Consider the following 17251-nt stretch of genomic DNA (forward strand, 5'->3'; position numbering starts at 1 on the left):
TTTTGATTATCTCAGTTCTACTGATTAAGCTGACTTTTGTCGCACTGATTAAGCTATTTCGAATTAATGTGGTCGACTATTTGGACGCCAAATTGGATGCTGACTTCGTTTGACTAAAGTCGTCGTGACTTCAGATCAGGGTTGAGTTCCCAAAAAATTTTTTTGGGCAACATAATAAAAAGGCAACTGGATATGGGTGAATTAATTTTTCTGCTTTCCATTCTGAACAATTAATTAATTTTGAAGTCACTTATGTTGAAGCTCTTTTTTATGCAAAATATTAGTCACTCATAAGCAAGGGAAACGAATATTTGAAGCAGTGGCAGATTAAAGTTTGTTGATGACGTAAAATTTAACAGCCAACGGTTACCGTCGGCAGGTAATATATAAGCGGATGGCAGATAAGAACAGTAATCAGAAAACGTCATACAGAAAAGCACATTGTCAGGCCGTCTCGTAACGTTAATGATTAAGCTCAAGAAGTCTGCAAAGCCAAGTCAAGTGACCTTAATTTTTAAGCTATAAGGCTGCAGGGGGTTAGCTGCTCAAAATTGCTATTGACAGATTAATTTCGAGAATTCAAAATCTAAAAGTCGAGGAGATGGGGAGTTTTAGGCAGGGTCCAGCGTGCACGATTGAAGGTGATATGTGAGATGTTGATAAAGGGGGTCTAAAATTGGAAGCGGGTGGACGACTGCATTGGGCAGAGGAGTCTAAACCGCTGAAAAACAGTCCATTACACAATGACTTTATGAATTGTCCGCAGCTTTGGTAAATTTTGAGACCAGTAACGCTGCAAGAGAAACTAAGTGGCGATTTGATACCCACCAGGCTTCACCTAAAGATCCCATTTTAGACATCCCCAGGACAGAAGTCGAGCAATTAGACGAGATACTATTTTAAAATTGGATTCAAGACCAACAGTATTAACAATCGTCGGGCGAATTGCTCTCAAACGTCTGGCAAGCTCTTGGCTACACCGGCAGCTAACTACGGTGTAGGGAGGCTGGCTTAAATTGATTTGAATGGGCGAAAATCCAATTAAAACACCATTTTTTACACCACTTTTAAAGCATGCCTAAAACTACCCTCTTTTCTTTGCTCCCTAAAGAACTGCAGCGTGAACTAAATTACCATTCTAATTTGACCTCTCATTGAGATTAAAAACATGAAGTACAAACAATTCTTTAATATTAAAGATAGCAGGAAGGGTCCGGAACCGACTCGAAGTAGAAATTCACTTAGGCCCAGACAACTACTCACTACATGAAACTCCTACTTATTTATACTTTTCAAACAATAAGACAGTAAAAAACATTCAAATCTCAATAAAATGATACAACAATCTAGATTCGATCAGATGTTTAAAAAAGACAGTGCACAAAACAATTCGAATATTTTGTATTCTAAAAAACAAAAGGCGTACAATAAGAGCCGGGGCCCGATCACCTTGCGAATATAAAAATTTGAGATCGTTAACTAAGAAAAACATGAGCATCAATAATTGCGTTTAGAACTTCCTTTGAAATTTCGGAACATAAAGTAGAGCATTAGCAGTGTGAGTGCAGTTTTTATAATAAACTTGACTAATTGAGGGGAAATTTCATGTATATAAAGACACTTATCGTTTGATCAGTCATTCTTGGCCGATCTATTTATCGGCCAAATTTGTTGCTGCTACCCTAAATTTGTTGCTTCATTGAGCTATCGAAGTCACAACCTGTGTGATCATTTGACTTTCCAGCCAAATTAATCTCTATTAGAAAAGTTTTGGGCAAGCTATAGAACATAATTGGTAATTTACTTTTAAACTTTGCCGAATTATTTTTTAATTACATGATCAAGTTTAATAAACACAAGCTAATTTTGCCCAATCTAGCCAACTTTCTAAATTTTAAAGTTTACTTTCAAGAGGGAGAATATATTTAAGGGTTTTGTTTATCTCAGTTCTACTGATTAGGCTGACTTTTTGTCGCACTGATTAAGCCCATTCGAAATATTTTGGGCGCCAATTGTTGGGCGCAAAATTGGACGCCAATTTTGATTCTGAGTTTGTTTGATTAATGTCGTTGTGGCTTCAAATCAAGGTTGTGTTCCCAAAAAAAAAATTCCTTAAACGTAAGTTGGTGTGAAAGTCATTGAAAAGTGAGATTTAAATTCAAACATGCAGTGAGACCAGCCATTAAAGGAGAGGACAGCACAGAAAAATGGGTAAGACAAAAACGCATCACTGACATTTTCTGAAAACAGGTTGCCAAAGAGTAGAAAAATCTTTGATAAGAATTAAGTGTTATATCCTTGAATAAAGTGTTATATTGCTTCTATTCCGTTTTAGTAGAAAGAGACAATGAGTAAAAGAACTACAAGAACACGCAAAACTCAGAAAAGCACTGATATTTTATTTTAAAAAACGGTGACTCGTTGACACAATAAAAATTACGCATTATTAGATCACAAGTATGACCTTTTGATTAAAAAGGCAAAGTAGAAGCAAAATTGCCGCACGTAAAAAACATTTGTTTTCAAAATCCAATTTCAAACACCAATTTCATATTCCACATCAAAAGCATGCCTAGAACTACTCGCTTTTCGTTCACTTAAAAAGTGACTCTAATCACCACACTAATTTGATATCTCAATGACATTAAAGAGTCGCAGTGCGAACGGATGTTTTAAAAAAGATGGCTGCAAGACTCCGGAACCGATTCGACGTACATATTCGCTTTGACCCAGCCAACTACTCTCTAAAAAACATCAAACTCCAACTTATTTGTACTTTTGAAACAGTAACACGAAATAACAGTAAAAAAACAAGAAAATCCAAATCTGATAAAAAATGGTAAACAATCTGATAACATTTGTTCATAAATTGCGACTCAGAAAAAAACTAACGGAAAAATTTTAAAAAGTGCGATCAGATCTTCAAAAAAGCCGGCGCACCACATAATACAAATTTTTTGAATAGTAAAAACCAGAAGGCGTATAATAGCAGAAGCTATCGCCATGCGGCTTCAAAAAAATGAGATCATAAGCTAACAAAAACAAGAGCGTATACAACTGCGTTGAAAACTTCGTTTGAAACTTTAGAACACGAGGAACAGCATTAGCAGTGTGAGTGCAGCTTTTTCTTGAAAAATATACGTGATTAAGTGACGGGAAATTTTTTGATGCATATCAAATATACATGTCATTGTTTGATCAGGCACTTTTGGCCACTCTATTTATTTAACGTTCAAAATTGTGGCTGCTATCCCAACTTTCTTTGCTACTTCATTGAGCTATAGAAGTTGCAACTTGTTTGATCATTTGACTTTCCAGCCAAAATAATCTCTAATAGAAAAATTTTGGGCAAGCTATAGAACATAATTGCTAATTAACTTCTAAACTTTGCCGAATTATTTTTTAAGTGTATGACCAATTTTTATAATTACAAGCTAATTTTGCCCAATCTAGCCAACTTTCTAAATTTTAAAGTTTACTTTCAAGAGCGAGAATATATTGAAGGGTTTTGTTTATCTCAGTTCTACTGATTAGGCTGACTTTTTGTTGCACTGATTAAGCCCATTCGAATTAATTTGGTCGGCGATTTGGACGCCAATTTTGATGCTGAGTTCGTTTGACTTAAGTCTTCGTGGCTTCAGATTAGGATTGAGTTCCAAAAAAAATTGTGTAATATTAAAATGGCAACTGTCGCACTGACAACTTTTTGTCGCACTGATTAAGCTAATTCAAAATATTTTGGGCGCAAATTGTTGGGCACAAATTTGGACGCCAATTTTGACTCTGAGTTCGTTTGACTAAACTCGCTGTGGCTTCAGATAAAGGTTGAGTTCCCGAAAAAAATTTTGGCGATATATTAACAAGGCATCTGTTTATGGGTGAATTACTTACTCTGCTTCTCATTCTGAACATTTGCTTAATTTTGAAGTCAATTATGTTGATGCCCCTGGAAATTATTAGTCACTTAAAAGCAATGGAAAAGAATATTTGGAACACCGACAGATTTAACTTTGACGATGACGTAATATTTAACAGTCAACAGGTTACCATCGGCAGGTCAGATATAAGCGGATGGCGGTTAAGAACAGTAATCAGAGAAGGTCATAAGGAGACGCACAATGCCAAGCCGTCTCGTAACGTAGTTGATCAAGCTCACGACTCTGCAAAACCGGCCAGTCAAGTGACCTTAACTTTTAAGCTCTGTGGCTTGCGGGGGTTAGGTGCTTAAAATTGCTATTGACAGAACAATTTCGATAATGCAAGATCTCAAAAAGTCGAGGACATGGGGCGTTTCAGAGGGGTCCAGCTTGCACGATTAAGGGTGGATTGAGAGATGGTGAACAGGGGGACTAGAATTGGAGCCTGGTTGACGACTGCGCTGGGGGGAGGGGTCTAAACCAATGAAAAACAGTCCTTTACACAAAGAATTTATGATTTCTCCGCAGCTTTGGTACACTTTGAGACTATTAATGCTTTAAGAGAACTAGACAGCGAATTAATACTCACCTGGCTTCAACTAATGATCCCGTTTTAAACATCCCGAAGAAAAAAGTTGAGCGATCAGACGAAAAACTATTTAGTAAAATTTGATTCAAAAGACCAACAGTATTAATAACATAACCAACTAACATTGGGCAAATTGCTCTCAAACGTTTGGTGAGCACTTGACTTCGCCAGCGGCTAACCACGGCTAGCTTAAGCTGATTTGAATGGGCTAAAATCCAATTTTTTATTCCACTTTTCAAGCATGCCTAGAACTACCCTCTTTTTCGCTCCCTTAGGAACTCCAGCGTGAATCAAATCATCACTCTAATTTTACATCTCATTGACATTAAAAAGTTGATTTGCAAACAATTCTTTTACATTAAAGATAGCTGGAAGGCTCCTGAACAGACTCGAAGTAAATATTCGCTTAGGTCCAGACAACTACTCACTAAAGAACACGAAACTGCTACATAATTATACTTTTGAAACAATAAGACAGTAAAAATAACACGAAAATCTAAATCAAAATGGTTAAACAATCTGATAACATTTGTTGCAACAGTGTGACACCAAAAGAACTAATTGAAACAAAACAAAAAGAAGTTCGATCAGATGTTTAAAAAAGGCAGTGCACGAAACAATTCAAACTCTTCGAATTCTAAAAACAAAAAAGCGTACAATAATAGCCGGAACTATCACTTTGCGACTATAAAAAATTGAGACCATAAGCTAAGAAAAACATGAGCATGAACAATTGCGTTTAAAACCTCCTCTGAAACTTTGGAACACTAAGTATAGCATAAGTGTGAATGGAGCTTCTTCATGAAATATAAAAGTGAATAATTGAGGGGAAATTTTAGGTATATAAAGAAAATTATCGTTTGATGTATCATTTTTGGCTAATCTATTTATCATTTAAAAGTGTTGCTGCTATCGAAAACTACCGGAATTGCAACTTTTTTGAATATTTGCCTTTCCAGCCAATTGAAGCACTTGCCTTTCCAGCCAATTAATTGCTGATTAATTTTTAAACTTTGCTAAATTATCTCTTAAGTGTATGACCAGTTTTTATAATCACAAGCTAGTTAAGCCCACTTTAGCCAATTTTCTAAATTTTAAAGTTACTTTAAAGAGCGAGAACATATTGAAGGGTTTTTTGTTTATCTCAGTTCTACTGATAAAGCCGACTTTTATCGCACTGATTAAGCTATTTCGAATTAATGTGGTCCACTATTTGGACGCCAAACTGGATGCTGACTTCGTTTGACTAAAGTCGTCGTGATTTCAAATCAGGGTTGAGTTCCCAAAAAAAAATTTTTTTGGGCAACATAATAAAATGGCAACTGGATATGGGTGAATTAATTTTTCTGCTTTCCATTCTGAACAATTGCTTAATTTTGAAGTCACTTATGTTGAAGCTCTTTTTTATGCAAAATATTAGTCACTCAGAAGCAATGGAAACGAATATTTGAAACAGTGGCAGATTAAAGTTTGTTGATGACGTAATATTTAACAGCCAACGGTTACAGTCGGCAGGTAATATATAAGCGGATGGCAGATAAGAATAGTAATCAGAAAACGTCATACAGAAAAGCACATTGTCAGGCCGTCTCGTAACGTAAATGATGAAACTCAAGAACTCTGCAAAGCCCGTAACTCAAGTGACCTTAATTTTTAAGCTATAAGGCTGCAGGGGGGGGGGGGGTTAGCTGCTTAAAAATGCTATTGACAGATTAATTTCGATAATGCAAAATCTAAAAGTGGAGGAGATGGCTTTTTAGGCAGGGTCCAGCCTGCATGATTGAAGGTGGAATGAGAGATGTTGACGAAAGGGTCTAGAATTGGAAGCGGGTGGACGACTGCACTCGGCAGAGGGGTCTAATCCGCTGAAAAACAGTCCATTACACAATGACTTTATGAATTGTCCTTATGAATTGTCCGCAGCTTTGGTAAACTTTGAGACCAGTAACGCTGCAAGAGAAACTAAACTGCGAATTGATAACCACCTGGCTTCACCTAAAGGTCCCGTTTTAGACATCCCCAGGACAAAAGTCGAGCGATCAGACGAGATACTATACTAACAATAGTACTAACAACAGTACTAACAATAAAACCCACAAACGTCGGGCGAATTGCTCTCAAAAGTCTGGCGAGCTGTTGGCTTCACCAGCAGCTAACTACGGTGTAGGGAGGATGGCTTAAGCTGATTTGAATGGGCGAAAATCCAATTTAAAACAACAATTTTTACACCACTTTTGAAGCATGCCTAAAAGTACCCTCTTTTTTGCTCCCTTAAGAACTGCAGCGTGAACTAAATTACCATTCTAATTTGACATCTCATTGACATTAAAAACATGAAGTGCAAACAATTCTTTAATATTAAAGATAGCAGGAAGGGTCTGGAACCGACTCGAAGTAGATATCAATTAGGCCCAGACAACTACTCACTACATGAAACTCCTACTTATTTATATTTTTCAAACAATAAGACAGTAAAAAACGTTAAAATCTCAATAAAATGACACAACAATCCAGATTCGATCAGATGTTTAAAGAAGACAACGCACAAAACAATTCGAATTTTTTGAATTCTAAAAAACAAAAGGCGTACAATAAGAGCCGGGACCCGATCACCTTGCGAATATAAAAAATTGAGATCGTAAGCTAAGAAAAACATGAGCACCAATCATAGAACTTCCTTGAAATTTTTTGAGCAAAAAGTATAGCATTAGCAGTGTGAGTGCAGTTTTTTTTAATAAACGTGATTAATTGAGGGGAAATTTCATGTAAATAAAGATATTTATTGTTTGATCAGTCATTTTTGGCCGATCTATTTATCGTTCAAACTTGGTGCTGCTATCCCAAATTTGTTACTTCATTGAGCTATCGAAGTTGCAACCTGTTTGATCATTTGACTTCCCAGCCAAATTAATCTCTAATAGAAAAGTTTTGGGCAAGCTATAGAACATAATTGCTAATTTACTTTTAAACTTTGCCGAATTATTTTTTAATTACATGATCAAGTTTAATAAACACAAGCTAATTTTGCCCAATCTAGCCAACTTTCTAAATTTTAAAGTTTACTTTCAAGAGGGAGAATATATTTAAGGGTTTTGTTTATCTCAGTTCTACTGATTAGGCTGACTTTTTGTCGCACTGATTAAGCCCATTCGAAATATTTTGGGCGCCAATTGTTGGGCGCAAAATTGGACGCCAATTTTGATTCTGAGTTTGTTTGATTAATGTCGTTGTGGCTTCAAATCAAGGTTGTGTTCCCAAAAAAAAAATTTTGGCGAAAAAAATATTTTTTGGCGATATTTTAACAAGGCAACTGTTGATGGGTGAATTAACTTTTCTGCTTTCCATTCTGAACATTTGCTTAATTTTGAAGTCAATTATGTTCCTTCTCTTTTTAATGGAAACTGTCAGTCCGTTAAAAGCAATGAAAATGATTAAGCGAAACAAGGATAGATCAAAAATTGATGATTCCGTAACATTTAACATTCAACGGGTTACCATCGGCTGGTCAGATAAAATCGGATAGCTGATAAGAACAATAATGAGAGAACGTCATAAGCGAACGCATTTTGCCAAGCCGTCTCCTTATGTTGTTGATCAAGCTCAACAACTCTGCAAAACGGACAACTCAGGTGACCTTAATTTAACGCTCTAATGCTTCGGGAGGGGAGCTCAGCTGCTTAAAATTGCTACTGATTGAACAATTTCGATAACCCAAAATCTCAAATAGTCGAGGACATGGGGTGTCTTAAGCGGGGTCCAGTGTGCAGGATTAAGGGTGGAATGAGAGATGGTGATTAGAGGGGGGGGGGGTGGGGGGTTAGAAATGAGGGCGGATGAACGACTGCGCTGGTGGAAAGGTGTCTAAACCACTGAAAAACAATCCCTTACACAATGATTTTAAGAATTCTCTGAAAATTTGGTACACTTTGGGGACTAGTAACGCTGTAAGAGAACTGAAGAGCGAATTAATACTCACCTGACTTCATCTAAAGATCGCGTTTTGGTCGAATGATCAGACAAAAAACTATTTCAAAAAATGGATTTAAAAGACCAACAGTGCTAATAACATAACCGACTAGCGTCGGGAGAATTGCTATCAAACAGCTGGCGAGGTGTTGGCTTCGCCAGTAGATAACTACGGTTTAGGTAGGCTAGTTTAAGCTCATTTGAAGGGGCGTGTGGTCAGCGCGGAGGGGTCGGTAGCTTCATGGGGGAATGGGGGTAAAGTAGAACGAGGGGAGTTAACACAACACCACAAAATTACACATCCAAAACAATTTCTGTGATTCCCATGCTTGGAGACTAGTAAGCTGAAAGGCTCTAAGAGAACTTAATACCGTCCAGGCGTTGCCTGTTTATCCCGTTGTTGAGGACGAAAAGTCAAAAGGGTCTCTCAAAACATTGGTCAAGCAAAAACCGCATTTAAAAAGACTACGGGACTATTAGAATTGCTACAAACTTCGTTTGAAAGGATTTAATAGTTGCTGCGCGCTTCATTTGAGAGCAATCAGTGAAAATCATTACTAAAACTCTTGAGGTTTTTTCCCATTAAGGCAAAATTCCATCCCTTTAAATATACCTAATTCAAAAATATGCTCAAGACCAATTTTTGTTTTTGGAATCGGACCAGTATTATATCTGCATGACCTGAAAAAACTCACTGACCCTTGAAGATCGATTAACTCAAAAATGACCGAAAAGATTAGAAAATGAAATTAATTGCAGACTTTAATGAAATTTTGCTGAAAATCGTGATACTAAAATCTTCAGAATCATTTATGTGTCTCTAGAGGCTATCCATTAACCCAATTCCAAGCATTAAAAAATGCATTGATCCATAGGCAGTAATTTTTAGAAAAATCTCAAAATTCAAAAAAATAAAAACTCGTTCTATTAAAATGTTGAAAACCGCTCAATTGCCATGTTTGAATACTGTTCAACTATCTAATAACATACTATCGAAACCTGGATCAGGTTAGCTGGCTACTAAGGCAAGAAAAACTGAATAAAGACAAATGTTTTGAAAAAACTTGAAAATTGCGAATTTTATGAAAAAAATTTCTAAAATTCTAAAGGTTAAATTGTTGAAACAAATCTAGTGACACAAACAACCATGCGGTAACCTTTTGTCAGACCGTGGAAAAAATTATCTGGCACTTGAGAATAGACAAATATCAGAAATCGACAACAACTTTAGGAAACCTTGAAAAAATTGCAGATTTTGATCAAAAAAATGCAAAATTTCGGGACATTGAAATGTTGAAAACCAATCCATTATTACAAGAAACTATGCAGTGCTCTATTATCAAAGCACAAAGGACCTTTTCTGGCCCATGAAGCTGGAAAAAACTCAAAAAAGACAAAAATTTTCAAAAAAAACTTACTTAGCGCATTTTGTGTGTTTGTGTTTGTAGTACCAAGACTAATCAACCTAAGACTAATCAAACAAAAAACTAAAAAAAAATCACAAGAAAACATGAAAAATTACACCATACTGAGTCCGAAAACACCTAAAAATGACTTTTTAACCTTAAATATGATAAGCACTTGAAGGACTACTAAAGCCCACTTTGGGCCTCTAATGAAACTTCATGACCGCTGGGCTTTACCTGTTTATCCCGTTTTGAAAGAAAGTCATTGAAAAATGTGTGAACACATCTTAAAAAAACACAGCGCCGCAATACAATTCAAATTCTTTGAAATGTAAAAAACCAAGAGAAGGCCAATAATAGCCTCAACTATCGCTGTGCGGCTATTAATAACAATTGACTCACTCTGGGATGGAACAGAAGCAGGATCCGGACACATGAACAAACTGCATTGTGTCACATGTGAGTTGCACTCTTCGCATGCTGTCGTGTTGGAGCAAATCCTTCTGGCCCTGTGGCAGAGCACAGCTTGAGTGGACAAAGCCAAAACACTCTAGGATCTTCTTTTGCAGTAAGATCAGTCTCATCTTGGAGGACACATCTATCTCACCGCCTCTACCGCTACCACCCATGACATCCTCATCTAAAGACCAATAACATGTACAAACAAAATATTCATAAACCAACTAACGTCAGACGAAAAGCTCAGGAACAACAGGAGGGGGTTCAATTTGACTGTAGTCTGCTTCAGTGAGAGGAGGCGGGTTAGCTGAAGGGTTCAGCTTGGATAAAATCACTCAGGCGCTTCACATGGTGTTACAAGAGCATATTGTTCCAACCTCCAAATGTTCTCCTACCCTAGCCTCTTTATGCTAAGTTAATTTCTGCCGATCACTATCGTTTAAGGAGAGATACAAAAGTGGCATCATCGGAATCCCTTTGAAAAAAACGAATCGATTCTTGGTTACATTTTCAACTTTTTCTTTTCTCAAGTAAAATTGCGACTCAAAAATTTTGACTTTTCTTGTCTTTTCACACAGCCACAAAGCCATTTCTTTAAAATTTCCGAACAGCTTACTCGCCCTCTCTTCTTCCTAAGTTCTCAAGATAACTATAATGAGAAACTTTAGTTGATTCTGATTAACGAAAAAACAAAACGTCAAAATCTAGACTTTTCATCGTATCAAAAAAATTGAAATCCTGCTAAGAAAAATTTAAGGAAAAATTAATCAGTAACTAGAAATGGATTCAAAAATGAACATATTTCTCAGTCATTTCGCCAAATTTAAAAAAATCGTACGTCAATTTTAGCTCTCTATTTCAAATATTTTCACAATATGTCCAGTATTTCGATAAATTTTTTTCATTTTATAGTTGTTTCGGTTCTATTACGAGATTTTACAGCAAAATTGACGAAGAAATCAGCCAACGCTCAGCCAAAACATAGCCGCCAAACTGCCTGAAAATAGCCGCCGTTGACCCGCTTGACGCACATTGGTATTGAAACAGAAAAAAGAAAATAAAGAGAGAATTTTACAGAATTTTTCTAAAAGCCAAAGTGTTCTTATTTGGTGTGTAAATTCTGAATATTCAGTTAGGTTCGAAAACTACACTAAATTCAGCTTCTAAACTGAAGGCTTTTAAGCATAATACCAATGCCAGCTAGCAATAGATTTAATGAACTTTGATAACCTAATGCATTATGACTTAATGACCGGGCGCTTTATATGTTTATCCCGTTTCTTTTGATTTTGCTCTTTTGAATTTGACCGTATTCACAGCATTACGTAATTCACAACGTGAGCGAATTTAAAATCAATTCAGTGGAAGAAGTGAGTGACGAAAGTCAGAAGTCAAGCGTGAAAATCGTGACTTGTCTAAAACGAAAAACGTGATCAAAAGGTAAAGCAAATTTAAATTAGTGAAGAGCGCATAAATACTAGCAGCTGAGAGGCTGACGCCGGCTATTTAAATCACATATTATAATGAGCAGCCAAAAGGTGCACATTCTTAGGGAAAACAACATCAGTTGTCACTATCTACACTCCTCCAAACGTTACTTTTAACTTTATTTTAAAAAACTAAATAATTATTTGAAATTACTTCAAAAAACTTGAAATTAACTTTAAAATTTCTCAATATTGTCTAATATGGCAAAATGACAAAAAAATCTCAAAATTTTAAAAAAAAATCAGATAATCGTTTAAAACGATCCTTACTTTTCCTAAGCGTACCATTATTAATTGAAATTAGTGAACAAACAAATTCGGCGAAGAGAACGAGTCAGAATTAGTAAACGATTTCAAAAAGACTGCATATAAACAAAACATTCTTCTCTCTTTCAGAGATTTTTTCACCCCTTTTCTTGTTCCACCTCAGAATAATGCCTGGACAAAAACTCTGTCTTTTTCTTTGTAGTCCTTTCTCGTGGTCTTTTTTCAAAAACCGTGATCAAAAAGAAAAGCTTGGCGAAGGCGGCTGTTAAAAAATACATATTATAGTGAGCAGCCAAAAAAGTGCACATTCTTAGGGAAAATAACATCAGTTGTCGCTATCTACACTCCTCCAAACGTAACTTTTACCTTAATTATTTTTATGAAAGATTTGAAAAATTAAATAATTATTTGAAGCTTTTTCAACAAATTTGAAATTAATCTTAACAAAGTCTCAAAATTGTCTAAAACAGCAAAATGCCAAAAAAATCTCAAAATTTAAATAAAAGTCAGATAAACGCTTATAACAATTCTTTCTTTACCCAAGCGTGTCATTATTTATTGAAATAAGTGAACAAACAAATTCGGCTAAGAGAACGAGTCAGAATTGGTAAACGATTTTGAAAAAACCACACGTGAACAAAACATTCTTCTCTCTTTCAGAGATTTTTTCACCTCTTTTCTTGTTCCACCACAGAGTAATCCCTGGACAATAGCACTGTCTTTTTCTTTGTAGCCTGTTTACTTTTCTTCAGCAGATTGACTTAAAAACCAGGTTGCAGTGCAGCATATCTTAACCATTGACTTACAATGGCGTTGATTCTTTTTCGCTCAAAAGCGCTTTTATAATAGCAACAAACTTTATTTCAGAAAGAGAGCGACTTTGTTCACTCAAAAATGAAGAACTCAAAAGTGAAAAATTTAAACGAGAAGTAAAAGAAAGTTCCAGAGGAAAGTGCAAAAACGGCCAGACATCAATTTTACAAAACAAAGCTGGTAGATGGCCAGAAAATAGCCGCAATAGCTTCGTAGATCTGCAGTCTCAAAAAACAGTAAAAAAGACAGTCCAAAAAATGTCGTCTTTTGATTGAAGGCTGATATGTTATATTTGGATTAAAAATCTGTATGTTATTGCTGCCTGTATTAGCTGCTCTCAAATAACCTTCACTTACAGTAGAGTGACATACATTCACTTGACCTTATCTCTTTTAATTATAGTAAAAAAAGGTCAATTTAAAAAAGAAATCATTTTTGAGTCAAGTAAGTCAATTGTGATCAAAAATTTAACCACGCGAATGATTAAAAACTCGCCACACTAAGAGCGAAAAATGATGTCAAACACGCATTTCAGTTGAAATTGCACAAACAAATGAACAAAAAGCAGATTTGAAGTGGTTGTGACGTCATACGGTCGTAACAACATTTGCGACGACGAAATAAAACATAGACGGAAGAATTCCGGAAGCGACTCGAAGTCATATCCTCCAAAAGAACTGTCTTTTAAATTTGCGAATGTCTTTTTTTGCAGCAGAAGGCATCAATGCAGAGAAAAAAAACGGTCTTAAGTCAAAGAGTCAAAGGAAAAAATTACACAAAATTAAACATAAAATACAAAGGAAAAATCGATGTTATTTTCCATGTAGCACAAGTACACATTCAAACTAAAACAGCTGTTTCATGCAAAGAAAACAAATTCCTCAACCACAAAAATCAGTGGAGCCTTAACGATCTAGCAAACATCTCTATTTTTGAAGAAAATGAGAAAAAGTAGACAAAAATTGTGTAAAAAATGTCAATTTTTGTCAAATCGCATAGAAAGAGACAACTGTGCAGCCAAAGAAACTTAAATCTTTTATAATAAATAGAGCCTACAGACATCACGTCTTAAATCAATTAACAATAACTTCAATAAAACAATATAATGGGCCAAAAATTGCAAAAAGACTCACAGAAATGGTTGGAAAACCTTCAAATTATTAAAAAAAAAGACAAAAGAAACAGAATTTAAATCAGAGGAAATCAAACTAAGACCTCAATAACTTTCGTGGACAGAAATTATCAGTCAGAAACAAGCAGTAAACGGCATTTCAAGCAAAGTCTCAGTGCCGCACAGCAATTGAATCAATCAAAAACAAAATAAAAATCTTAGAAAAAGGCATTATTTTTAATAACTGACAAAAGCAGAGCTGACTAGAACTATAGGTCTCAGGACAATGATGGACTGATACATGCTAGAATGATGAGAATGAGGACAGAAACAAAACACGAAAAAAAGGTCTAGTTCTTGACTTTTGAAAGTTATAAAATCAAAACAAAAAATGAAGCAGAAAAACAATTACATTTCCTTATGTAGCATAAAATTATATATCTACCTTCCTGTATAAATTAAAATCTAGAAAAAATAGTTCAAGATTAGAAAAAAATATTGTTGTGGAAGCAATAAAAATGTGAAAAAATTCAAAATTGCACCTATGCAGAATTTCAAATACTGAACGCCACAAGATCATTTATTTATAAGACAAAAAACTAGAATCCGGGACAGTTCACAAATGACAATTTCTTGTAATTAAATTCATAAAACGAACAAAGAAAAAAAAGTTTGACAAAAAACTTCTAAAATCGGGCAAGCATGTGTACAATAAAAAATCTCACGTTATAAAGAGACATTTAATGCATGAAACATCAAACGTAAACAGCCAAAAGGCACTGATTTTTGAAAAATTGGAAAAAACAAATCCACTATAGGACCTGTGATACTCGTTCTATGTGAAGGTGATCTAAACTTGTAATCGAAAAGAGATTCTTCAACGCACAACTGTATTCAATGCTAGATAAGGCAGAACTGCAATTAACCATTTGGCAGTCTGCACATTAGTGCGTGGTACCAGTCAACTTTACACATAAGAGACAATCGTCGGACGATTGCAGATGATTAACAATGTTAAGATGTACATACTGCATGAAGGATTTATGAACTTACTAAATCATAAAGTGAGATTGTCTATAGGTGTAGTACTCATGAACCACATTTCCCCTCAGGGGAATAACAAAGTTTGTTAAAAGTTTGTTATGAAGTTTTTGTTTAACATTTAAGTCTAAAGCTCGTGCGGGCTTAGTTCTCTTTCTCCTTCTTCTTGTGGTTGTACCGATATCTCTAACACCTAGTTTCCTGCCAGGGGTGATGCCGGCTCTGTCTCCGCAGGCTCTTGTATTTGACCTGGTAACGGGTATGTTTCTCTAAGATTGTCTTCTTGTCCTTGCGTGGAATTGTCCCTCGCACTTGGACCCGGCTGGAAGTTTTCAATACCTTTGGAGCCTTTAATCGGAGTGTTTGTGTGAGCTTCATCTGTGTCTTCGTCAGTAGATAAAGTCTCCGTCTGTCCGTATTTCGTTGGCTTCTTTGTGGGCCTGCTACTGCGTCGTGATTTTTTGCCTTGAGTTATCTCATGAATATCTACAGTTTCTTGTGGTTCGTAGTCCGCGTCCTTTAGGTTGGCTTCGGTCGTTGCTTCATGAGCTGGAAGCTCATGGTTGGCTTCGGCCGTGTCATCTTCGGCCTCATCTTCTCGTGAGGATGTGGACTGCTCTTTGTGTGTTTTCTTCGCGCCCACTTTCTTGGGTGATTTCACATATTTCCTTTTGAGAGGAACTTTCGTGCGGTAAACTTTAGCTAAAATGGCCAGGTTGGGATTGGTGGGTGAGTCTTGCTGCCTTTTTCGGATGGTGCCTTCGCCTTTTAATTTTGTCATTTGCTCCCTTTGTTGGACGTTCATTGTTCGCTGTAACTTTTCATGGTGGTTAACGACAGTCTTTCGTGCAGCAAATTGGATTAAAGTGATTCGGGGTTGTGCGGGCGTACCAAATCTAGCTACCTCTGACTTGTGTAGTACGGTGTCATCTTGCCCCGGATACTTGACTGTTAAGGTCGAGCCGCAGGTTTTCACTAATACCGCGCCTCCTGGTATTGCTTCATACAGGCCTTGGAATTGTTTCTTGCTGCGTGTTGAAGCAATTGTTTTCCTCGCTAATTGGAGGACTTTGCTGGACTCGGCGACTGGTTCCAGCGTTGATTGAGGGGTCATTTGGAAAGTTCGAGGGATCTCGCCGGTGTCGTTCTTAGCTTCCGTGAGCATCCTCTCTTTAGATGTACGCATCTCTTCGTCGCTGTTGAGATCCTCTTGTTCCCAACGTTCGTCGGATATCAATTCGTCCTCTCCCATGATGTTGTCATCTAAATAATCAGGTTGTACATTTGGCCATTTTAAATTGCTACTATCAGGTGTAGACGTTAGGTTAGTTATCGGGGTGTTAGCGGGGCGCCCGAAGTGCGCTTCGAACGGGGATATATTTGTTGCTTATTTTCGACATATTCTTAACTCTTGGGGGATTTGTCTTAATGATTGTTTTATATTTAACGGGTGTTGTTTTGGATCTAACTTGATGCATCCTAATCTTTGTTTGACCGTTTGGATTAATCTCTCAACAAGGCCTATCGATCTATGGTCGTTTGCAGGTGCAAATATTATTTTTTACAATGTTTCTGTTGCAAAATTCTCTAATTATATTGCCTATTTGACATCTAGCTTGATCCATACGTATAGATCTAGGTACCCCGCGTATGTATACATATTTTTTTAAGGAAATGTTCTATGTTAATTGCATTCGCGTTATTGTATAATTTAAGAGATGGGAATTTGGAAAATCGATCGATGCAGGCAAGGAAGAATACTTCTCTTCCTTGGCCGTCTAATATTGGTCCACCAAAACCTATTTGAAACTCTTCGTTTGGTTCAACGCATGGTATGATTGGTGACCATTTTGTTTTTGGTATTATACTTTTAAGGTTCTTACAAAATTCGGTGCAGGGGAGGCACGTTTTTGCTTTGTTTAGCAAATCTCTTTTAATGAAGGGCCATCATAGTCCATGCGCAAGTTCTGTCATTCCCCATGAGCCCGGGTGGGTGGCATGAAGAAAGTCAATGACCGCCTCCTTCATTGTATTGGGAATCGTGAGACGGTTATCGAGTAGTATGCAGCCGTCATTCACATTCAATTGGTTCCAGTGAGCGTGTACCTGTTTGCTCACTGCTTTGCATCGGCGTTCATCGTTTTGGATGAAGCAGTCTCGAATTTCTCTTAGGACGCTGTCCCTGTTTGTCATTG

The 17251-nt window shown here is 36.5% G+C and overlaps 1 protein-coding gene across 2 annotated transcripts in view; it reads right to left on the reverse strand.

Annotated features, from left to right (window-relative positions):
* LOC142337698 (GATOR1 complex protein DEPDC5-like) overlaps nucleotides 1-17251 on the reverse strand; it is a 186920-nt gene that overhangs the window by 7948 nt on the left and 161721 nt on the right. For both annotated transcript variants that reach the window (XM_075387143.1, XM_075387144.1), the window contains one exon: nucleotides 10281-10518. In XM_075387143.1, the coding sequence (XP_075243258.1) occupies nucleotides 10281-10518 (238 nt within the window). The remainder of the gene's footprint in view (nucleotides 1-10280; nucleotides 10519-17251) is intronic.

Source organism: Convolutriloba macropyga, chromosome 4, assembly GCF_964194025.1.
Source record: "Convolutriloba macropyga chromosome 4, txConMacr16.3, whole genome shotgun sequence".
Classification (NCBI taxonomy): domain Eukaryota; kingdom Metazoa; phylum Xenacoelomorpha; order Acoela; family Convolutidae; genus Convolutriloba; species Convolutriloba macropyga.